Raw genomic sequence first — 24,129 nt, forward strand, 5'->3', positions numbered from 1 at the left:
GGGACCAGGAGTCTAAGGCTATTGGGGTCTATTGCCATCTCTGCAGTTGATTCACTGTGTGATCTTGGACAATTGGCTTAGCCTCTATATATTATTTGCTAATAGTTATTACTTCTAAGATGAGCAGAATTTTTAAAGACTGAAACCAATGCTGCTTTGTGAATTCACTGTCAGAGTGCACTAGTATACTACTAAACTGATCCTGAGGTTCAAACAAGGCTTCTTTGTTGGATGTATGTGATCCTTTAACCTGCAGTAAGATAATCCTGATGTCCACATCTCTCTTATGGTAGTCTGTTATGCAAAGTTTTCAGGCCATTTGGTCAGAAAAATTTTTAATGCAGGGACTCAAATATAGTAAAAATCTTGAATGAATCGAACTGTAGCATAGTATCTCTATGGATAAAAATGCTGTGCTTGAATAGTAAGAGTATAGCAGTTGGAATGTACAGCCGACCACCTGACCAGGAGAATGACAGTGATGGTGAAACGCTCAGGGAGATTAGAGAGGCTACACAAACAGAAGACTAGATAACTATCCCTGTACTGATTGGGTACATATCACCTCAGGATGGCATGTAGAGAGAAAATTTCTAGTCACCGTCAGTGACTGCTACTTAGAGCAACTAGTCCTGGAATCCTCAAGGGGAGAGTCAGTGCCTGATTTAGTCCTAAGTGGCGCACAGGATCTGGTCGAAGAGGTAAATATAACTGAATCTCTTGATAATAGCAACCATAATGTAATTCAGTTTAACATCCTTGGGGGTTGGGGGATAACAAAGAAACCTGCCACAGTAGCATTTAAAAATATGAAACTGCAGCACTACTGACTGTGGTATGTAACTTAGCACTTAAATCAGCCTCTTTATCAAATGACTGGAGGATAGCTAATGTAACATGGATTTTTAATAAAGGCTCCAGAGGCGATCCTGGCAATTACAGGCTGGTAAGCCTAACTTCAGTACCAGGCAAACTGGTACTGAAATCATTAATGGTGTGGAGAAAGTGAATAAAGAAGTGTTATTTACCCCTTCATATAACAAAAGAACCAGGGTCACTAAAGGAATTTAATAGGCAGCAGATTTAAAACAAACCTAAGGAGTTACTTCACACAATGCACATTCAGTCTGTGTAACGCGTTGCCAGGGATGTTGCGAAGGCCAAGAGTATAACTGGTTTCAAAAAGGAATCAGATAAGTTCCTGGAGGATAGGTCCCTCGATGGCTATTAGCCAAGATGGTCAGGGAGGAAACCCTATGCTCTGGGTATCCCTAAGCCTTTGATTGCCAGAAGCTGGGACTCCATGACGGGGAATGGATCACTCAATAATTGCCCTCTTCTGTTCATTCCTTCCGAATCACCTGGCACTGGCCACTGTCGGAAGACAGGATTCTGGACTAGATGGACCGTTGTTCTGTCCCACTATGGACATTCTTATGTTCTTATGAATCTGTGTTGATAGATGTATGCCCTAATAATATTATCAGCTGGGTTTGAGGATAATACACACTAGCTCTGCAATGTAAATAGATATGTGGCTGTGGGGGAGGCAGCAGAAAGCTTGAAGGCAATTATTTCACACCTCTTCCACTGCAGAAAATCCAGGCAGTCAAGCAGGCTGTAAATTTACTCAAAACACTAGTATATCTATCCAACTGCTGTTAGGGTGTTTCTCAATGTGGGTAGATAGTTGCATGCTAGCTCTGCTAGCATGCTGAAAATAGCAGTGTGGCTGCAGCAGAAAGGTCAGCAGCTTGGGTTAGCCACCCAAGTACAAACCCTTCTGATCCCGTAGGTAGGTACTCGGCTGGCTAGCCCAAGCCGCTGCCTGTGCCACTGTAGCCATGCTCTTTTTAGCACGCTAGCTTTCTGTCTACCTGTGCTGGGAAACACCTTCCCAGCTGCTGTGTAGACATACCCTTAGAGCTTCCAGTATGGAAAACATGAAGGACGTAACATTCCCTTTCAACCACTCTCTGATAAATTTTGGTGTTCCATACATTTGCTGCTAATCCTTACGTTATTGCAATGGCATGTGGTGTACTCTCAACAACCCCCCACAGTTTATGCTCTGCCTGATTATATGTCCTTTCTTTATTGGTTTACTGTGGAATTTATCAATCTAATCCCTAAGCGCCTGACAAACCGTATTTAATTTTTCCTCACAATTCTCCTGTAAGTTACGTAGATAACATTGTTAGCATTTTGCATCTAGGGAAGTGAGACACCGGACATGACATGGAGGCTGTGGCAGAGCCTGGAATTAATTCCCCATCTCATGTAATTTAAGTCCTGTGCCTCAATCACAAAATCATCCTCAATATGTTCTGTTTGTATGAACTTTTTGATCTTGTCTTGCTTATTTCTTTCCTACACCTCTTTAGATTATCTCCTTCCTTGCCTTTGTTCTTCTCCATTTCGTTATAGTTGAACACCATTCTTCTGTTGCTCTTCTGTCCACTGTTCTTCTGATTCATCCGACGAAGTGGGTATTCACCCACGAAAGCTTATGCTCCAATACGTCTGTTCGTCTACAAGGTGCCACAGGACTCTTTGCCGCTTCTGATTCATGTTGTCTCTCCCTTCCCATTCTGTTTGTTTTTTTTTTCCTGGCACTACATTGCTCTAGTCTGATCTGTTATGCTTTGTGTGCAGGCAGTGAAGGTGTACGTGTCAGACTCCTGTTCTCTGAAGCACAGGCACACAGCTAATAAATTATCCTTCACTGCCAACAGCTGGAGCAGAGCAATTCAATGTAACACACAAGAGGCAATGCTGGACTGCAAGAAGTGAAAAGAAAACATTGAGAGAGAGCCTGTACTCTAAAACCAATTTTTTCTTGTGTTTGGTTGCTTAAGCTCCCAAGACTTGGAACCTTGGCTTAATGGAAACTGGCACTTATTTAAAACCTTCAAAGGGGCATCTCTAAATTTGGGGATGATTTCCTTAGCAACCAGTCTATTTTTGTATAAAAAAATTTAGTAGGAGAGTCTGTCCTGCATTCTTTTTCCAACCACCAGAAAAATTTCCTTTCATCCAACCAGAAATCTTTGTACACAAGATTTCTGTGGCTACCAGCTCTCAGCCCATGATGAGCATGTGCAGTTTTAACTCTTGAGCGCAATGCAGATTAGGCTTTCTAAATAAAATATACCCTGATCAGCCTTCCTACTACTTCTAGGTTCTGCCATGTTAAAAGATGGGGACAGAATTTATTTATAAGAGGCTGCAGCTGCTGTACAGTAAGATGATGAAACACTAAAATACCCTTCTGAAATTTTTCTCACCTGACAATTTTCTGAGTAGTAGGAATGATTGAAAGTTCCACACAAATCTTTCAGGTTTGAAATTATGTGGAATTTTGAATGTTCAAGAAGACAGATGCTTCAATTTTAAAAAGTTCATCAGTTTCTGTCTAACTGAAACTTTACATTTTTACTTCTCTGGAATGTAAATGAAGTAGCACTAACTCTCTGCATAGACTTTAATCAGTACCGTTGACGTGTTTCCTGTGTTATATAAAACGTTTCCTGTTATGTATCTAAAACTGCATGATAATTCCCAACCATTAAGAAAGTGGTCTGGATGCTCTCTTAGTCTCTAAATCTGTTTATGTCTAAAATTCAATTTTATAATTAAACATTAGTTTTATGAAAATATTTTGCAGATGGGTGGTATTTTATCGTACTTTATATGGTCCAGATGATACAGATGGAAGGAAAAATAAAATGTTTAAATTAAAACTTTATAGTTTGATCCTTTAGTGGTGATTAAAACATTACATACTTAAAGCAAGGTAAAACACTTACCTCTGCAAAGAAATGTTCCACAGATGCAACTGGCTGAGGCTTTCACAGTGAATAGTGAGATGAAATATAATTACTGTTAGGAGGAAATAACTCTTTTAAAATATATACTCTGCTCCCTGCGTAAACAAAGTCACTTCTTTAGTTGCTGTGTATCAAGCTAAAAATCCCAGACAGTCACAGACTACAAAAACCTACAGTTCTGCAGAGGAAACAGGAACTCGGTTTTAAGTTATTCAAACTGAATACGTTGCATGTTTAGAAAACCAATGGTTTCATCATGTGACTTTAAAGTTCAAATTGTCCTACGCAGTGAGATATTCCAGTAGTGGTTGCCCCAAGCATTTCTGAGTATGTGAGGCCATCCAGTGGCTTCTCATTCAGTTTTTGGATGTTTTTCTGTTCTTGAAATGATCCTACTTGTATTAGCCAACCTTTGCAATTAAATTTGTAGAAGTGCAGTATTTTAAATAATAAAACACAATGAAAAAAGTCAAAGGAAAAAAATGCAAAAAAAAATTCAACAAACAAAAATCACCTTGCTTAAAATTAACATTTAGGGTGCATTCCTGCTTCCTGATTCATAGGGTGCTGGTTTTTTGGAAGGCCAGATCGTGTGCACATGCAATAGCTTATTTTCCAAGATCCAGTGTAATGCCCACCATGTATTGGGAGGGAAGGGTTTTGAGTCCTTAATGTGTTTTGTGTCTGACTTAGCACCAGTGTTCTTAGTGACAGCATTTCATAGTGTGTTTAAAACTTCAATTATAAATGGGGAAAAAATAGGATTGGCTCATTCCAGCATATACAAGCTCACTGCTTAGAATTTGTTAATTACTGTATCTTCCCTCAAATCAGTACACCCAACAGAAAAATTTTTGTTGTGGTAGTCTTCTGAAAATCTGCAGTAACGAGAGGCATAGGGATTGTGCAGGACCTAAAATTTTCACTGTCCTGCGTTTGGTCAGTACTATGCTTCTACAGCGCCCCTCATCTGATGCATTTCATCATGCTTTAAAGAAAACCAACTGAAAATCAGAGCCTGGTCTTTTTATATAGGGAAGCTGCATAGAACAAATTTTCTGGATTTCAAAAACGAAAGTAAGCTGGAATCACAAATTACCTAGAAAAAGTGTTTCAGCACCAATTTGCACTATACCTGAAGGCTCTGCTCAGGATATTTTGGCATTGAACTGTTTTAAATAGATCTCTGAAAGTACACAAGTGAGAGCAGATGGGTAGATGGGTCAAGGTTTTGGTAATGGGCTAAAGAGTTTTTCAGTCTTTCAAATCCAACCCAGGGTGGTAGAGACTGAAAGTTACCAGCCAGTGATGGTTCAGTCACTATGTCAAATACATTGGTGGTGCTCAGTGGACATGTTTCTGCATTTTAAAAAAACTCTGCTAATTGGGTTTCCTTTTTGATAGTCTTAGCAGAGATTATTATTGGGCCAGGAAGCCTGAGTTACTGTTTCACCCATTGAAATTATTCTTCCTGGTTATTACTAAAGAACATGGGTGGAGCCATGAGAAGAAAATACAAGTCTGCTGTCTTTGCTGTGTATCTCTTCTGGGGATAAACACAGGACTTTATTCTGCAGAGCACTCAATCTTGGTGTCCTTCACTTGCACTTATTTCACCTACATATTTAACCTAAATCAGAAATGTATGTACATTTTTATAGCATGTAATTTGGTCCAGTGGTCTTGGAGTTGGCACTCCACAAAAGGGTTTGATTCCTAGGTTCATCCTCAGATGCTTTCAAGAACTTGGAGCTCTGTGGAGAAAGCATCTAAAAATGACTGTGCTTTACTGGTAAAGTGTACCCCAGAACAGTAAACTAGTAAAGCAAAGCCTAGGGAGTGTCCAGACCCTTTATAAAGGTGTTACTATCTTGAGTTAATTGATGATTAATTTAAGATAAAAACTCTAGTGAAGCCAAGCTCTTATGCTTTGATGGCAGGAATAGGCCTCATGTTGCTCTGCAAACCCCCGAGGGCTAATTAAGGAAAAGTGGAGCAGAGATCCAAGGGGAGCTCTTCCTCAACCAAAAAATTGGTTTACCATTCTGGGCTGCAGGTTGAGAACCACTGTGCCAGACGCACACTGGCCTACTGAGCCCTGCACTGCCAGCGAGCCCCTTCCCCTCGAGGCTGACCCGAATCACACGCCACACCGACCTCTTGCCCAATGCCCCACCAACTCCCTATTCCCAGAACTCCCCTGCCCAGAGACCCATACACACACCCTCCTTGCCCACGCCCCGCCCTTGCACAATCCTCCCACAGACCCATATGCCAAGAGCAGGGCCAGGACTGGAGCCCTGCGGCGCAGGGCTGGGCGGGGGGACACCATGGGGCCAGGAGCAAGGACCCGAGATGTGGGGCCAGGAGCAGAGGCCAAAGTAAAACCTGGGGGTGCTACAGTACCCCCTCACACACCTGTAGTTCCCAGGCCTATGATGCCCAGCACCCCCCACAAGTCCCCCACTGCTCAGCAACCCCGAGCCTTTCACTGCCCAGAGCCTCCCCCCAATCCTCCAGAGAGACCCACTCTCCTGCCCCTGTCCCCCTGCTCCACTCACTGGCCCTGCTGCTGGCAGGAGCGCTCCAGCAGGGTCGCCTGATCCTGTCTCCCCCTCAGCCAGCCCCGTCCCCTGCAGATTGGAGTGGCAAATTTAGAAATTTTTTTTGCACTCAGCTGTAACCTTAGCGTTACCCCTGTTTATACATCCCAGGAATGCCTTATCTCTTTTGGCCACAGCTTCACACTGGGACCTCATGTTCAGCTGATTATCCACCATGAGCTCCAGATCTTTTTCAGTCACTGCTTCCCAAGGTAGAGACCCCCATCCTGTAAGTATGGCCTACATTCTTTGTTCCTACATATATACATTTACATTTACATTTAGCTGAATTAAAGCACATATTGTCTGCTTGTGCCCACTTTACCAAGCAATCCAGATCACACTTGAATCAGAGACCTGTTCTCTTCATTGTTTACCACTCACCTAAATTTTATCAGCAATAATTTTGTTTTCTTCCCACTCCTGGATAAAAATATTAAATAGCATAAGGCCAAGAGCCAATCCCTGCAGAATCCTGCTGGACACACACCTGCTCAATGATGATTCTCCATTTACAATTACATTTTAAGATCTATCAGTTAGCCAGTTTTTAATCCATTTAATATGTGACATGTTAATTTTATATTCTAGTTTTTTAATCAAAATATGTTGAACCAAGTGAAATGCCTTACAGAAGTCTAAGTATATCATATCAACACTATTACCTTTATCAACCAAGCTTGTTGATCTCGTCAAAAGAGATATCAAGTCAGTTGACAGGATCTATTTTCCATAAACCCATGTTGATTTGCATTAGTTACATTACCCTCCTTTAATTCTTTATTAATCGAGTCCCCTATCAGCTGCTCCATTATCGTGCCTGCATGTGCATGTGTACCTAGGAAGCTTGATCAGTGCCAATGACTCCATCAAGAATGAGGTTAAAAGGAGATGTGCTTTAGTTGCAAGGGATGCATAGAAGTTGATGAGATCGTGGACTGATAAGAACATTATATTTGGTACCAAAGTGAACATTTATCAGTATACTAACAGTATTACTCAGTGGTCTAGAGACACGGTTAAATTAAAGGAAACAGACATCAGAAAGCTGGCGGCAGTAGAGATGAGAGTTCATCGGAAGATGGCAGATACAAAGTGGAATGATTTTAAGACAAATGAATAAGTTCGGAGAGTAGCATCTGAAATCAGGGTATGGGACTGACCGCAGTTGAAAGGATTACGATGTTGGAGATGCATTAGCAGACAAACAGATGATAGGATGCCAAAGAAAATAATGCAAATGTAAGCACTGTCACAGACCTAGAGGCCGACCACCCACTAGATGGCATGACATCGTGTGCGTGGACGTGACCAGGCTGATATTAATGGAGAAATAGGTATGGACAAGAATGAATGGTAATGCTGTACTGCTCCTCATGTCTGTAAAGATGCTTTGGGATGAGAAGAAGGCAGTTTTAAAAAACTCCCTCTTAAAACTTATAATCATTACAAAAATATACCCTGTATTTTGAATTACTGAATATACTAGGTTTTATTATTAAATTATCTTATGAGAGCAATAACGCTTCTAATACTGTGCAGTTGATTTCAGATAGATGATATCAAGCACTTAAGTAGTACTTTATATTTTCAGGTGCTATACAAATATTAACTAATTCTGATAACATTCCTGAGGGAAGAAGAAACTCAGTAACTGAGATGTTAGCAACTTCCCCAAGATCACAGAATAAGTCAGTGGTAGTGGTGCAATTAGTGCAATTACATATCAGACGATATTGAATCCCAACTCCGTGTTCATTTCCCTATACTACACTGCTTCCCATATAAATAGCTGCAATTCTTGGGTGCTGAATGTGTACTGATTATACTGCATTTCAAACAAATCTGACTTGCCCATCTGTGATAATGGTAAAGACCTTTGAACAGAGATACCATAATCAGTATACATTTGCATGATGCCTTATATTTCATGAACAATTAGTCATCATAACTGTTGTATCACATTGACATTGGAAACTGAAAGAGGAGGAGATAGAAATTGTCATTCTTCTCAGCTGGGTCTTCCCTCAAACTATAAATCAGCTCACTATGATTCACTTTAACGATCACAGGATGCAGTCATCTGACTGCAATAAGAGAACAAACTTTATTGTTTAGTTATATATATAAGAGGGCTGATTACTTTTAATTTTCAAAAGATGTTGGCTAAGAAGCTGTATGTGTAGGATGATGCATAACTTTAGTATTATGTTGATTAAGTGAATAACTCTCTTGATACATGTAGGACTAATTGTTAGCAATGGTATTTTTGGTAGAGTGGAGGCAGGTGAGGTAGAAGTTGCAGTAGTTAGCAGTTGTCAGGTTCGGTGATAATTATTAAAGCTCTGTGGATTGCCAGTGATTTAGAATTCCAAGTAGTGTATAATGCAAACAGTCAGTTGCAGATGAAAATTGACAATTAAAAAAAAAACCATATTGTTGTTAATATGGCAAAATGAATGGAGCAGATAGATTATAGTTGATATTATTCTAATTAAAACAGACGCTACATTTGTTCTTTATTTTAATTTCAGACAATCATTTCTTTAATTGTTTGGTATTACTGATGATGATGTCTGAGAGGGAGATCAGTCTGTCAACGGCGCTCTCCATTATGACAGTACACACTGATACCATCGGATCTGAGAGAAAGTGGTCGTGTCCCTTACCTCCCTGTATCAAATACAGCTTCCCGACCCCAGATATGGTGATCAGCTAAACCCTGAGCATAAGGGCAAGATTCATCAGCCAGATACTACAGAAAATTCTTTCCTGGGTAACTCAGATCCCACCCCATCTAATATCCCATCACAGGCCATTGGGCCTATTTACCATGAATATTTAATTACCAAAACCATGTTATCCCATCATACCATCTCCTCCATAAACTTATCAAATTTAATCTTAAAGCCAGATAGATCTTTTGTCCCCACTGCTTCCCTTGGAAGGCTATTCCAAAACTTCACTCCTCTGATGGTTAGAAACCTTCGTCTAATTTCTAGTCTAAATTTCCTGGTGGCCAGTTTATATCCATTTGTTCTTGTGTGCACATTGGTACTGAGCTTAAATAATTCCTCTCCCTCTCCGGTATTTATCCCTCTGATATATTTATAGAGAGCAATCATATCTCCCCTCAGCCTTCTTTTAGTTAGGTTAAACAAGCCAAGCTCCTTGAGTCTCCTTTCATAAGACAAGTTTTCCATTCCTCGGATCATCCTAGTAGCCCTTCTCTGTACCTGTTCCAGTTTGAATTCATCCTTCTTAAACATGGGAGACCAGAACTGCACACAGTATTCCAGGTGAGGTCTCACCAGTGCCTTGTATAACGGTACTAAAACTTCCTTATCCCTACTGGAAATACCTCTCCTGATGCATCCCAAGACCGCATTAGCTTTTTTCACGGCCATATCACATTGGCGGCTCATAGTCATCCTATGATCAACCAATACTCCAAGGTCCTTCTCCTCCTCCGTTACTTCTAATTGATGCGTCCCTAGCTTATAACTAAAATTCTTGTTATTAATCCCTAAATGCATGACCTTACACTTCTCACTATTAAATTTCATCCTATTACTATTACTCCAGTTTACAAGGTCATCAAGATCCTCCTGTAGGATATCCCTGTCCTTCTCTAAATTGGCAATACCTCCCAGCTTTGTGTCATCCGCAACTTTATTAGCACACTCCCACTTTTTGTGCCGAGGTCAGTAATAAAAAGATTAAATAAGATTGAGGGAAAAAATGATTACTTGGCTTCTCAGAACTGAGACTAGAATTCAAGACCCTAATTCTGCTCTCCCTTTCACTGTTGTCAATATTATTTAATTCCAATCAAGTCAGTGGCATCACTCAGGATTTCTACTGGTATGAGAGCAGAATTTGGCTCCAAACCTAACCACTGTACTACTGTCACTCTTTCTTAGTAAACATACATAGTACAACCCCATTTAACTGAGTCTTGTTTATTTCCCCCAGGACTTTTAAATATAGTCCCCTGGCATATTTTCACTGCATTCTGACACAAACAACTCCCATGATTCTGTCCTCCCACCTCAGAATACTAGTAACTCTCACCTGAAATCAGTGAGAGTTAACATCCAGAAAGCAAATAGGATCTTGGAACTGTACATCCAAAAGGGCTGATTCGGATCTCTCATACACCAGTTTTATACCAGTGTAATTCAGAAGACTTCAGTGGACTTGCTACTGATTTACAATAGTGTAAATGAGATCAGGTCCAGAGTTCAGCCTCTACAAAACTCGTGGCCAGTTAGCCTATTGTTTATAAACTAGTTTATCTTCATTAATATGAAACCTTTTGAATAAATGGGGTTGTAGTTTATGAAGCAAGATGATGAACACTGATTGTCTTTTTGTTGTGTACCAGTGGAAATGGAAAGTTCAACAGATGAACACAGGATGGATCATCTGAAACAGCCTTTAATATATTGCTCAATGAATTTGTTAATTGAGTGCTGGCTCTCTTATTTAGACTAGTAAAGTAGTGGTACTCAACCAGGGGTACATGTACAGGGGTACATGTACGTGGAGGTCTTCCAGAGAGTACACCAACTCAACTAGATACTTGCCTAATTTTACAACTGGCTACATAAAAAGCACTAACAAAGTCAGTACAAACTAAAATTTCATACACTGACTTGTTTATACTTCTCTCTATATTATACACTGAAATGTAAGTACAATATTCATATTCCAGTCAATTTATTTTATTTATATGGTAAAAGCGAGTTTGGTTCCCAAATGGAAAGTATGGAAGCTAGTGATTTTATCAATTACCCAACACAAATCAGTCTGAAAACCAGCTGTAGCAATAACATAAGCAGATGCAGAGGTGAACAATTTTGTTAGTTTATTGATTTGACATAACTGGCTCTTCTGAAAGCAGAGAGGCTACAAACCATAAATCAACTAAAAAATACTAAACTCTGTGAGAAAATAATACTGTTAATAATGTCACTTTTCTTGTGCTGACTTTCTAATGTACAGCGTATGCAAATAGAAATTTATACAGTACACTTTAATCATTGAAAGAGGTTTACATTTAAATGGTGATAGACTTGTATCTTATTTTTGAAATAATTTAATAAATTCTTTGCAAATTTTTGTACATCAGTAGGCTACTTTTACCTGCATATATACAGTACTTCACCAATATTAATTCAAATGCAAAACAGATGGGCTCATATTTACAAAGCAATCAGAAACCTTCAGGCATTGAAATGGAAAGGCCCCACTTTTGATGTACTGGTGTTTGCCATGTTTTGAGAACTTGTCATATCAAGGATTTGTTCATAAAACTCCTTATATTTTCACTATCCCATATTTAATTTTCTCTCAAGTACAGTTCCTAATGTATGTGCTCATATATTTTTATATTTGTATAACCAGTACAAAGTCGTTGCCTATTTGAATGTTTACTTCAATGTTTATTTTTTAAAAAGTCACTATTGATCTAATATTCAAGGAGAGTGCGTGCACATATAGTAAGCCTTCTCAGCATTTCCCGCAGTTGCATGCCATAGTGTCTACGGAGCAACCAAAAGATCAGGCTCACTATTGAAAATAACAACCCAGTCTAATCCAGAAACAAAAATGAGGGGGTGGGGAGGGGAATCAATTGATGATATACTCATATTTAAAATATTTCTGAGGATATGTGCAAAAATACTTAACTTCAGGCACACACACATACACAAACTAGGACTTTAAAACAGTCTGCAGATTTGTAGAGTATGTTGAAGAAAACGGAATAGATCTTCCTTTTTCCCCACCCCCCCTTCCATTGTACTGGACAGCCTTGAATTACAATATCAAATCATTCCAATAAAACTGAAATGTCATAAAAAGACAACAGAACAGAAGCTAGTGAAGCTAAAACAACTGTGAATGGTACCACGGATAAAGTGTGAGGCCCCACGTGAAAGAGTAGTAGAGCAAAATTAAACATGAAAATCAAATTTTATAGTACATTAAAAGTGACAAGAAGTGATAATCTGAAGAGAGGTTATAAAAGATCAGTCGTGTGAAGCAGGGAATTTCATGTAAGTGGAAAAGGACAGAAATTAATGTGGCATTTTATACTTTGCAAATGAAGAGGCTGCATGTTTGTGAAAATTAGGGATAAGATTATGTGGGGACATAAAATTAGAAGTGTGCAAGGAAAGCAAATAGAATTAAAATTGACAATGCAGCTAAATCTCTAAGACAGGTATAACATTCTGGAGGTGTGTTTTAAAGAGGTAATCAGTCTGGTGTGACTCTATAGTCACACCACGCAAGGCCAGTTTCCTTCCATCTAGAAATTCTGTTTCCTTGGATGCTGGACTGCACTTCTGCAACAACTTTTATAGGACAGAAATGCTGGGTTTAATGTTGCCCTTCAGGAAATGGATTTCCTTTTGGTAAGAAGAGGAGAGTTTATTCTGCTAGATGGGTATAAGAGAAGTTTTATTATCTGTTCACTTGTGGGCGGGAGGGGGATTAAAGAAGGCTAGGCTGCAATTGTTACAAGTACTCAGAGTAGAGAAGGAAACAGATGATTTGTAAAAATGTCCATACAGGCCCAGGTTAAAGCACAGGCACTCTAGGCCTTCACAAACTGAGTGCAACTGGTGCCCTGAAGTATCCCTTAGTCTGCAGACTGCCTGAAACAACAGCTCTGAGAGATATGAGGTGCTCCATTCATTTCAATGTGATGTTAACTCCAAAACCTATTGTTATGGGAAGCCCCACCACCAACAGTTTGACAGAGGACGGTGTGCGGCAGAAGCGGAAAGTGCAGTGGACCTGGTGTACACATCCACACACCCACCCAAGCTGATACATCCTAGATGCTATGTTAAGTACTAGTCCCCACTGTTTAAAAAGAAGAGGGAACATCTGCTGCCACCCTTGCTACTTTTGAGATGGGTGTGTGTGAATGTCCGTTGCTGCTCCTGTCTCTGGAAGCAAGGGAGACTTCCCTGCCACAACTACTCCCTGCAAGGGTAGAGCCACCAAGAGTCTTGTGTCCTGGCACACCTTGTTCCCCAAATTGCTTCCATCTTTTTCTGTGCCTGTAACACGGTGCTGTTGTTTAAAAGAGATCTACAGCAAATTAATGGAATAAAGTTTAATGACTTTAGAAATGCTGCAAAGAAAGTTAGAAGCATTTTTTCAGACAACTAGTCTGGGCTCTTTAGGACAAGTAGCACTTGACTGAACAGAGCCAGCAAGCTCTTGGGAAAGGCATCTCGTATTGAATTAAGCTGGAGCTGTGAGAAGATGCAGTTGCTATGGCAAAAAGAAAGATGCATTTGTGTCCCTATGCCTATGTTTTCAGAGAAATTATTTCAGAGAGTTCCACTTCAGAAATAAGTTTCAAGAAGATGAGATAGTGGAGCATGAAGAGACTTGGCAACATAGCAAAAATTATTTAGAGGAGGAGATTCATGCTTGTTAATTGGCGTTTCCATCCTAAAAATAAGCTACTAATGAGGTAGTGCAGAGATCAATGGTAAGTCTCTCTACCCTTTCATTATTTACATTTAAAAACAATTTGATAATAAAGGCAAGATTTTTGATGCTATGACACTGAGCAGCTCCATAATACTGGAAAACATAAAGGCAGATACTGAACATGTGCAAAATTTAATGGCTGTCTAATATGTTGGTCAAAAGAGATTTGAGGGATGACTGTTTACAGTATTCTTTTTATTACAGTAGATTATATTTAGTGAGATGCAAGGCATATGCTATATGAAGAGCACAAATGAACATGTGGCTGAAAGGGGTATATTGGCTCAAAATGAGGTGAAATGTAAATCATACACAGTAACAGGAAAAGATCAGGCTCATTCCCATCAGCTGGTATCAGGGAGATATTTGTGAACTAACCAACACATTGAACCTATGAAAGGGATCAATATGATTGAGTTGAATAGTCCTTCAAGTGGTTTAATGTACAGGGAATTAAGAGTAAAATTATTTTGGGCAAAGTCTTAATTAAAATAAGTAATTATTAAAAATATAATTTATTATATTTTTTTTTGGTAAAAGAAAAGTAGAGGATAATCAACATGTTCATGGGAGAGTTGAATAAATTACTACCCAGAGAGGAGAAGCAGAGACAGGTGTGTGGAGGATTGAGTGGAATAGTCCTGAAGGGGAGGAGGGAAAAGAAGTGGTAAATGGATTGTGAGCTCGCTCTTCCTGATTCATATAGTTTGTAATCTATACAGAAAGAGACAAAAAACCTGAGACAAAGAGTGTGGTGAAATGGTGCTATTAATAACTAAAAGGGTTTTAAAGTTATTTTTTCTCCTAATTTCTTCTGCAGCAGAATCTTGCTAACCTGCACTTTGGTAAACTGTAAATACACACTAATGTGGAATTTTAGTTTTGCAATTTAACTTCTAAACCAATGGAATTCTGCTACTGTGTTGAGACAGCCCAGTGTAGATGATGTCATGTTCCCCACAAGCCACTAGAAGAATACCAGTTCATCTTCCGGCTTCTCTGCTATCTGTGCCAAAGGTGAGAGTACTTATAGTTAACCATTGGATCAGGTGCTCTCCCCGAACATTTTCTAGCCCCCAAACCTCTCTAATTTGCACTCCGCTGTTCGTGCAGGTCAGTGAGGTTCCACTGTTTGTGTTTGCAGCATCTCTGTTTTTCAAATACTCTCTCAACTGTTTTCAGAGTAGCAGCCGTGTTAGTCTGTATCCGCAAAAAGAAAAGGAGTACTTGTGGCACCTTAGAGACTAACACATTTATTTGAGCATAAGCTTTCGTGAGCTACAGCTCACTTCATCGGATGCATCCACTTGCATCCGATGAAGTGAGCTGTAGCTCACGAAAGCTTATGGTCAGATAAATTTGTTAGTCTCTAAGGTGCCACAAGTACTCCTTTTCTCTCAACTGTAAAATTTGGCAATCAGTATTGTGAATTTAAAAAATTCAATTGATATAGTGCATTCTAGAGTCACGCTGCAAGGAGTTCCACTTCTAAATATTTAGCAAATAACTAGTGCTGGTTTGAATTAATAAATATCCATTTTAAATATTACTCCTATTATGGATTAGTTTCCTTATTTCTTTTATGTATAACTTGGCTGATTCTACATTAAATAAAATACAAATTATTCTTGCTTATGTAAAACAAAGCAATTTCAACTGGTTAAATTTAGATGCTAAAAATGTATGTTTAAATAATACTAGAAACTATAGATTTTTTTCTTTTCATTCTGTATCATTTTACATTTCCTGTAACTTCAAGTGCTTGAATTTTGGTACTTAAAAAGTAAGATAGTGATAACTAAGCCTAGTTTAAGAAAGATTACTCATAGTCTGACACATTTTAAAGGAAGCAACACATTGTTCTGTTCCAGGAAAATAGTAACTTATCAGACTTAAAAAGGGCTCCAGGTCCTCGCCCATTTTAAAATACCTAGATCGAAAGCTTTTCCCCAAAAAAGTTTAACTATGTCCCACGATTAAAGAGACTTCAGTTTATTACTGTCACAAACATATCCCTTAAAAATGCAAAATGTTCATTAGAAACATATTTATTTGTTTAAAATAATTCACTCTAGTTACATGAACTTTTGTGGACCATAACACTTAGCCAGACATTCTTCAACCATATACATTTTACTTTCACTCTAACTTCATGAACCATTGTATCCTTCGTTTTAATATGCAGGGCAAATGTCTCTTTGTTCCCTGAAAATAGTTAATAAATATTTTTGAACCATTGAAATGTTTTTATGATACACAGAGAGCAATGAAGACTTAAATGCATGTTTGTTAATTGTTACATCTAGGAAAATTTGATTTGTCAAAGATATTAAAATGTAGCTAAGTCTGCATGAGAATATCCTTTCTTAGAATTGCATTTTAGGTTCCTTTTCCCTTCTTTGGGGAAGGGAGAAGAAGCAAATTAATTAAATACTAAAGTAACTTATAATTAACACTTCGCTATTAAAACATAGTTGAACAGTCTGATCTTTAACAGAGATCATCTCCATTGAAAAGATGCTGTCTTTGCCACCACCAAGAATAGCTCTACTTTTAAAATTAAAACAGTTGTGTTCCTTTATATGGAGAGTAAAATACTTCTTTTTCCTGTATAACAAAGTGCTGTGTATTCAATCAAGGCTTCATTTAACCCCTTAGTGATTTCTTCAAACAGGATTATTAGAACTGTGAAGACAAAGCTTATGCTTTTTAACTGACTCAGTGCATTGAAAATACTGGAAAACACAGGTATTATAACATGTAGACAGACTCTTAAGAGATTTTTTTGCAACCATTTTTACTATCTGTAGGTTTAAACTGTAAATCATTTAGTTATAATGGAAGCTCTTTTCAAGTCTCCTTGCTAGGTGCTCCCATATAAGTGATCTTTAAGAATCAACAAAACATTGTCACATACTGAGTACTGTATACAAAGTACTGCAGTAATTGAGCCCCATGAGATTCTTTCATACCTACGTCATAACTTGCTGTACTACTGTGCGTTCATGAGAACATCCTTGATTTCCACAGTGTATTCTTTTAAGCAGCCGTCGTAATTTGTGGGGAAAGTTTTTGTTAATATATCGGTAGAGTAGAGGCATTACAAAACTACTTGAGAAAGCCAACAGTTTTGATACACTCTTGATAAAAGGTAATACTCGGATGTAATTCTCATCTGTAAGTTTTCCTTGAGCATTAATGAATGTGTTTACCAAAAGAGTTACATAGTAGGGTGTCCATAATGTAAACTGTGTACAGACTGTAGCAATCAAAAGCCTGTGGACTGAAGGATCTAATCTTCCAGTGTCGTGGTCCAGTGGTGTAGCCTCATTACGTATTCGCAAAATTAACACAAATGCATACAGTACAGCAATAGCTGGTACGACATACCCAATAAAAACCATAATGGCGTCTGCTGCTTCTTTGTTTTGCATCTTGGAACATTCAATTATTTTAGTGGATACATGATTGCAGACGTAGAATAAGAGAGATGAAAAACTTGTAAGCATAGCTCCTCCCCAGATGAACCCACAGACATGTTTTGTGTTGTACACGCTTGACATATAAGTTCTTGGTAAAGCACGTTCAATGTAGTAGTCCAGGCTGAGCAATGTAGTAGAGTACATGATAACTAAAGATGAAATATTGAATAAAATGAGTAATGTAATATAAACTTCATTGTTAAAATTCCAGATGGCCCATTTTGTATTGGCAGGTCCTAGAAGGTATATTGGTGCCATGGCACTGATGATGAGGCCAGCAAATCCAATATTGACAAAGTAAACATCAGGCATTGTCATAGTTGCTTTGTTACAGAGATTAACCAGGACCAGCAGGGCATTGTAACAAAGGCCAACTGGAAAACAGATGATGAGGTAGAGTAGGGAAAAGATGAAAAGAACCAGATGGAAGTCATGGCAGAGATGCTGGTTCTCACTGTTCTTGGTACTGTTGAAAGCGTCACAGCTCCACATAGTGATCTTAACTTTTGTATCTTCCCTTCTGGTTACCAGCTTTTCTGAAGGGAGAGAAATATCAAAAGTAAATAAATTGTTCATGTTTTAAATTCTAATAAAAATAGAATCCAGGCATGAAGAAAACATCTCAGACACAATACATGATCATTTTATGCGCTATAAATGGCTAAAATGCCTGGGCTCTTGTTAGTCTAGAATAAAATTGTTTATGGCCCAAAATTATGTTTGAGGAATTTTAGTACATGTGCTGAATTCTTAATACTAATGTAATGAATAGTTTGTTATAGGGCACACAAGAGAAGTTAACACAGAAGCTATACCTCTCAAAAAGAAACTCCAACAGATATATAGTACAATGCATTTGACTACTATTACACAGCACCCTTAATAAACAAGCACATTACGGAGGGAACCAATAACAAGCTGGAGAAAAATAGAAGGTTTTAAGATTAATTTTAAAAAAGTAGAAGTGACATGGAGAATGGACTGTAGAATTCTGTATGGTGGAGTCAGCATAAATAAGAGAGTGATTTCCCCAGCAGAGAATGGTAAGAAGGGAATAGACATGAGGCCAAGATAGATCAGAATGGGAGGTGGGAGCAGGTGGCTATTAGGCCAGTAGTAAGGTGGACCAAGGCCACAAAGAACTTTGAAAACTAAATGTATTTTTAGTGTTGTTTCCAAATAAAGGCGTCAAATCTATGAACACTTAGATACTTTACCCATTGATTTCAGTGGGACTACACATGTAAGTAAAGTTATGTATGTAGTTCAGTGTTTGAAGGATTGGGGCCCAATTTATTAATTGTTACCTTCCTTACGTAGAGGATAATTTCAGAAAATATAAGTTTTTTTTGCAATAGCATTTTCAAATATTCCTTTCTCAGTTTCCACATTTTGCATGATTTAGTTAGCGTTTTGCCCCTATTATTAACATTGAAAACTGTAGTTTAATGAGAGAGATGGCTACTTTTCCACATTGTGTCAAATATTGCACTATATTACATTTATAATGTATATTTCAAAAATGAATTCATTTCTTATAAATTATGGCGGGCATAATGCCTTTTCCATAATATTAATTAAAGATTGTTAGCTTACCATGATAAGCCTAATGTGAGTATAATGTAGGAGTTCAGAGAGGCTTGGTGTCCAGCAACTTGAAACATGCGTCTCAGAGATGTCTTTCAAGTCTCTACTTTTCCTAACTCATACAGAATATACATAAAAAGGTCCTTATTATTTCCAACATAAAGAAAATACTGAAGTCAGCACTTCAAATAAAATCAAGAAATGTATACATTGACACTAAATACAAATTGTAATGTTATAAGAGCCGGGTATCAGGACAGTCTCACTTCGTTCCAGAAGGGTAAGAATTATATACCCTTCCTCTTCCTGAATTGCTTGAACTCTTTAAAAGGAACCCTGATCTTTAAACTCTTTAAAAAGGTCCCTGTACACTAGTTTGTCCAGCTACTCCATGCTTAATAAACATAAGGATAACTTTTCTTCTAAAACCAGTTTTAATCTAAAAACAAACCTAAACGGAAGCTCTGTTTGCAAAAGTATGGAAATAATCTCCCTCTAACATTGTAAAAATGAAAATAACCATGGCTGTGGTATCAGCACTGGTATTCCCACAGTACTATATTGTTTTTAAGCAGAACTCCCCACTGAAGTACATGGGGAGTTCTGTTTAAAGATTGCCGACATCTGTCCCACAGTGTTGATCTGCATGGGGGTGATCTTATATGTCAAACACACAAAGCGAGAGTTAGATGCTCAGCATTAGTTTAAATTCTTTGTTTTTAATGTATGAGAGGGAGAGAGTGTGGGGACACATAAGCACACTTTATAAAAAGAAATAAAAGGGAGACAAGATGAATCAAATGTGTAATAAAGATTTCACAGTTGAATTAATGTCACTAGACAGCATGTTTAACTGAATGAACTGCCTTGGATTGAATTACACAATATGAGTTTTCTAAACACAATAGGGCGACATTTGGCTCTCAGCTTCACAGGTGTAATTCAATTGAAGTGTCAAAGGAGTTGCACAGCATTTGACTCTGAGTCTGTAAGGTTTAATCCCCATACCTATTGCTGCTGGTTAGTGTATGTGTTTGTATTTCCAATTACCTGTATCAGTCATGCTCTTGCAGTAAAAATCAATCCAAAAATAAAATCTTTTCAATTAGGAAAATGAATCTCTTAACTCACTTTTAAGAACTCACTTTTCTCAGAAAACCTTTTTTTTTCTCTCAGCGGAAGTACAAGGTAAATGTTTAATAATTGTTTAATCCTAGTTTTCCTTCATCAGTGTTTTAAAGTAGTTTTATTTTCCTAGCTGATTGCATGTTTTTCCTTTAGTGTGTTCATAAACTACAGCATTACAGTGGTATACAGTATCTTAGGTTTGTTTAAGTTGTCTCTTAAAGCGTGATATTATCTTTGAAAATCTAAAGCAGTCTAGTTCCTTGTACAGGAAGTGTACACTATTTTAAATATGTTGAAAAAATTGCTGGTGACAGTAACCCCAAGTCAACTCATTACATTTTCAGTGAGTTGGTTCAACTAATTTTGCAGACTGAGAGCTGGACACTGCAAATGGATCCACCCAAGTCTACCCCTGCACCCATGTGGAGCCCCACTGACTGCAGGGGAGCGATGTATAAACATGGGTTTTCCCAGGGAAATCCATTTTGTAGGATCTAACTCTAAGTGGCTAATAGTTATTACCCCAGACTAAATTACATCAGACACAGAATACTTCCCTTTCTATTGTCTCATACTGAAAAGAGTGCCATTTTTATCTCTGCATTTAATGTTTGGTTGTGCAAACGTTTAAAGATTAACACCATTATGTTTATATCCTTTAAATTAAGTTAAATTTAATGCCATACTTCTATCATAGGAACTGTAGGCAATTTTTTTTTTTGTCCAGTAATTTTCTTGTGAAATTACAAAACTCTTATTAGAAATGAACATAAATGAACTGATTCTAAAGTCCATTATAAACATACTTTCTGGGGAAATATATAGTTAAAAGGTGTCTACAATACTAGAGAAACTACTTTTTTGAAACAAAAGCACCTGGTTTTTAAGCATGCTTATTATTCACATGAGAAACTACTGTACCTATTGGATATACAACTATAGTGTCCAATCCTGCATTCCTTATTCAGCCAAACCTCCTGATCATTTCAAAAGGAGTTTTGCCTAAGTAAAGACTGTAGGACTGGGTCTTTAGGATGCTTGAAACTGAGTTGTCTCACTTGGATAAATCTGAAGCAGTTATTGTTCAGTTTTAGATCAAGTCTCATGCATAAGTAAATCCTGTAGTTCCCCCCATATGTTTTATTTTGACTGTCTTCCCCAAATGCCCTCCTCTCCAGCTTCCCTTTTTATACACTAGTATTATATTTTAAATTTAATGCCCAGTTCTAATTTTATAAAACTCCTTACCCACTACTTCTCAATTTCTGCTTGTCTTTCACTTTCTCATGGCCCCAACTTTATTTCATTAGCTTTGTTGTAAAACATTTTAAACTCTTACCTTCAGTTCATGTTGCACACTCCTCTGTACTTCAAGGTCCAAACACAGTTGGTAAGTAACATTTCAGAGAAAGGAAGTAGACTCAAAAGGTCTGTCTTGTTCCTCTGTGAAAACATTGTGATCTCCTATCAGCAGAACACATACAGCGTGGTATTTTCTGTGCGTGCGTGTGCTGCACTTGTTTTTCCTCTAGTAAATTACTCACAAAGTTTCTGCTTCACTTGGCAAGCTACTGTAGCTCCTCCCTTTCTCTGTTTACAGCCATTTTCAAGAAATGAGAAGCCGTGCTCAAAGGGGAGTGAACTGCTGGATTAAACTGCTAAATTTTAGGGCTTCAGGTTTACTAATAAAGCATACAGGCTCCTGGAGCACTCCGGTTTGTTTGGTATGCAGACAGTCGCATTTGTATTTTTTCTCCCTGTTTAAGAACCTACTTCTTTCTCATTAAATGGAAGATTTAACTGGCTTGGCAACAATTGTTCAAGGATGTATGCAGTGTTTGACTTTGGAAACTATAATTGAGAAATTCAGTTTAAGGTTTTATTTTTGTAGGAGATGCATCCCAGATAGTACAGCATTTCTAAATACAGATTACAAGATACAGAAGTGTCCCTACTACTTACATAAGAACTAGTATGTATTAGGAGTTAATAAGAACAAATTCAGAAAATTTACTTTCAGTTTGGAGATTGAATATATAAAAGACATTGTAGTGAAATGTTAATGTATATTAGTGAATATATAACTGTATATTGCAATGGGTTTTGTGCAGGCATTTATATTCTAATTTTAAAGATTAGGAAATGGAAAAATTAATGTTCTCAAAGCACTTTTAATTCACCGTGTGTGTGTGTGTGTGTGTGTACGGACGGACAAGGTGGGTGAGGTAAAATCTTGTTGGTTCCCCTTCTGTTGGTAAGAGAAACAAACTTGTGTATGGATGGATGCATGGACAGACAGACAGACCTGCCTTAAAACTGAGCATTTCTGAGAGCTGAACTGTGCTGGCTGAACTATGGTTTGGAATTTAGCTTGTACTTCATTTTTACTCTAGCTGTTCTTTTGTTTGTATAGAAGCTGCTCAGTTAATTAAAATACTTTTCCCAGATGAAGCAAAACAGAAGGATTTACTGCAAAAAAGAAGCTATTACCTGATTTTCAATGCACATTTTAATTGACAGTATCAACCAAAAGCAAAATATTGCTTTACTTTTTGCCTTCACTTACTTTATAGCTGTGCTTCAAATGCTTTGGTTTCCCTTATTGTTATGAGGGATTTATTCATCTGTATAGATTCTCTCTAAGATAGATAAACAGGCTTTCAAACAGTGATATTTTAAAGTTTGATTATTTTTCATTTAACTTAAAAAAAAAAAAAGCGCTTCAGCCATGAGACACTGGAATTTTTGCTGTGTAAACTCCTAACCTTTTGTCTAGAAAATAATCTTTTGCTTAAACTGTAGATTTATCATATATGTGTGAAATAGCTAAGTAAACCAGGCTGTATGAGCTTTGATAACTCATATTCACAAGTTAAAATACTGACTGTCAATCACCTCTAACCAGTAAATTAATCATATGTACTTTTAGGTCTAGGACTCTTGCACATTACTTACCTGATCCTGCATTATTTGGAGGTCTCTAAACTCCTGTTGGCTTTATAGAGATTGAAAAGAATATTGTATAATGGGAGTGAAGGTGCATAGCACCTTACTGGGCTGTATAGAATTTCTTCAGATCAGGCTTGAGATAACTGGAAAAAATTGTCAGAAGTGTTGCGTTGATACTGTAACCCTAGCTTGATAGTTAATCAAGTGTTTGTATAGCACTTTGAAAATGCTAAGTGTTATTGATTATAATTATGGGTGCTTTTCCCCCAGCATTACCAGTCACTAGTCCAGTGGTTCCCAAGCATTTCATGCCGCACCCTTCTTTGAGCTGAGGGTGGTGGTGTGGTTGAGTGCTGTCCCTAAGGGGAGGGAGTTGCAGAGCAAGCATGTGCTGCACTCACTCCTCTGTGGCCACTCACTCAAATTTGGTGTAACCAACTCCTCTCAGGGTGGCTGGGCGAAACCTGAGAAGCGCCACAACTCCTGTGCACCAAGGGCCAGAGAGGGAGCCGAGCTCAGCCAGTCACATGGGACAGGAGCTGCTTCAACTGGAATGGCATTTTGTTGGTCAAAGCGGGACAGTCTCCTGATCTTCCTGGCACCCTTTCATGACCTCTGCTGGGGGCATGACCCACAGTTGGAAAACGCTGCACTAGTCACTTTTACTTTTGAAAATAAAAGTTTTACCCCTGAAGGAGAGAAGGCAGTGATTACCTTGGGTGCCACTATTGCCAAGCTGATAACCAGGAATCTCTTGAATGTTTATTTTATGCTTGTGCCATAGGGATTAACAGAATAACAGTTTAATGGATGTATAAGAAGGAATGGCTTAAAACTATATGGAAATATCTATACTCGATAAAACACTTTGTAACAGTAAGGGCAATGAGGCCCTAGAACAGCGTTCGGCAACCTTTTAGAAGTGGTGTACCGAGTCTTCATTTATTCACTTTAATTTAAGGTTTCATATGCCAGTAATACATTTCAACATTTTTTAGAAGGTCTCTCTCTATAAGTCTATATATTATATCA

The 24,129-nt window shown here is 38.1% G+C and overlaps 2 protein-coding genes across 11 annotated transcripts in view; one reads left to right on the forward strand and one right to left on the reverse strand.

Moving 5' to 3' along the window:
- CHLSN (cholesin) overlaps positions 1-24,129 on the forward strand; it is a 241,932-nt gene that overhangs the window by 62,456 nt on the left and 155,347 nt on the right. The window contains exon 1 of one of the 4 annotated variants that reach the window (XM_073362056.1): positions 21,741-21,872. The exons of the other annotated variants lie outside the window; for them this stretch is intronic. Coding sequence (XP_073218157.1) covers positions 21,762-21,872 — 111 coding nt within the window. The 5' untranslated portion in view covers positions 21,741-21,761. Of the gene's footprint in view, positions 1-21,740; positions 21,873-24,129 lie in introns of those variants that run through there. 4 annotated transcript variants of the gene reach the window in all.
- Positions 15,982-24,129, reverse strand: part of GPR146 (G protein-coupled receptor 146) — a 66,444-nt gene continuing 58,296 nt past the window's right edge. For 2 of the 7 annotated variants that reach the window (XM_073362046.2, XM_073362049.2), the window contains 4 exons: positions 22,715-22,787; positions 21,488-21,591; positions 19,030-19,132; positions 15,982-17,969 (listed from right to left, as the gene is read on the reverse strand). In XM_073362046.2, coding sequence (XP_073218147.1) covers positions 16,924-17,925 — 1,002 coding nt within the window. In that variant the 5' untranslated portion in view covers positions 17,926-17,969; positions 19,030-19,132; positions 21,488-21,591; positions 22,715-22,787 and the 3' untranslated portion in view covers positions 15,982-16,923. Of the gene's footprint in view, positions 17,970-19,029; positions 19,137-21,487; positions 22,083-22,714; positions 22,788-24,129 lie in introns of those variants that run through there. The other 5 variants (XM_073362047.2, XM_073362050.2, XM_073362051.2 and 2 more) reach the window with 5 other exon arrangements.

Source organism: Lepidochelys kempii, chromosome 10 (assembly GCF_965140285.1).
Source record: "Lepidochelys kempii isolate rLepKem1 chromosome 10, rLepKem1.hap1, whole genome shotgun sequence".
NCBI classification, from domain to species: Eukaryota; Metazoa; Chordata; order Testudines; family Cheloniidae; genus Lepidochelys; species Lepidochelys kempii.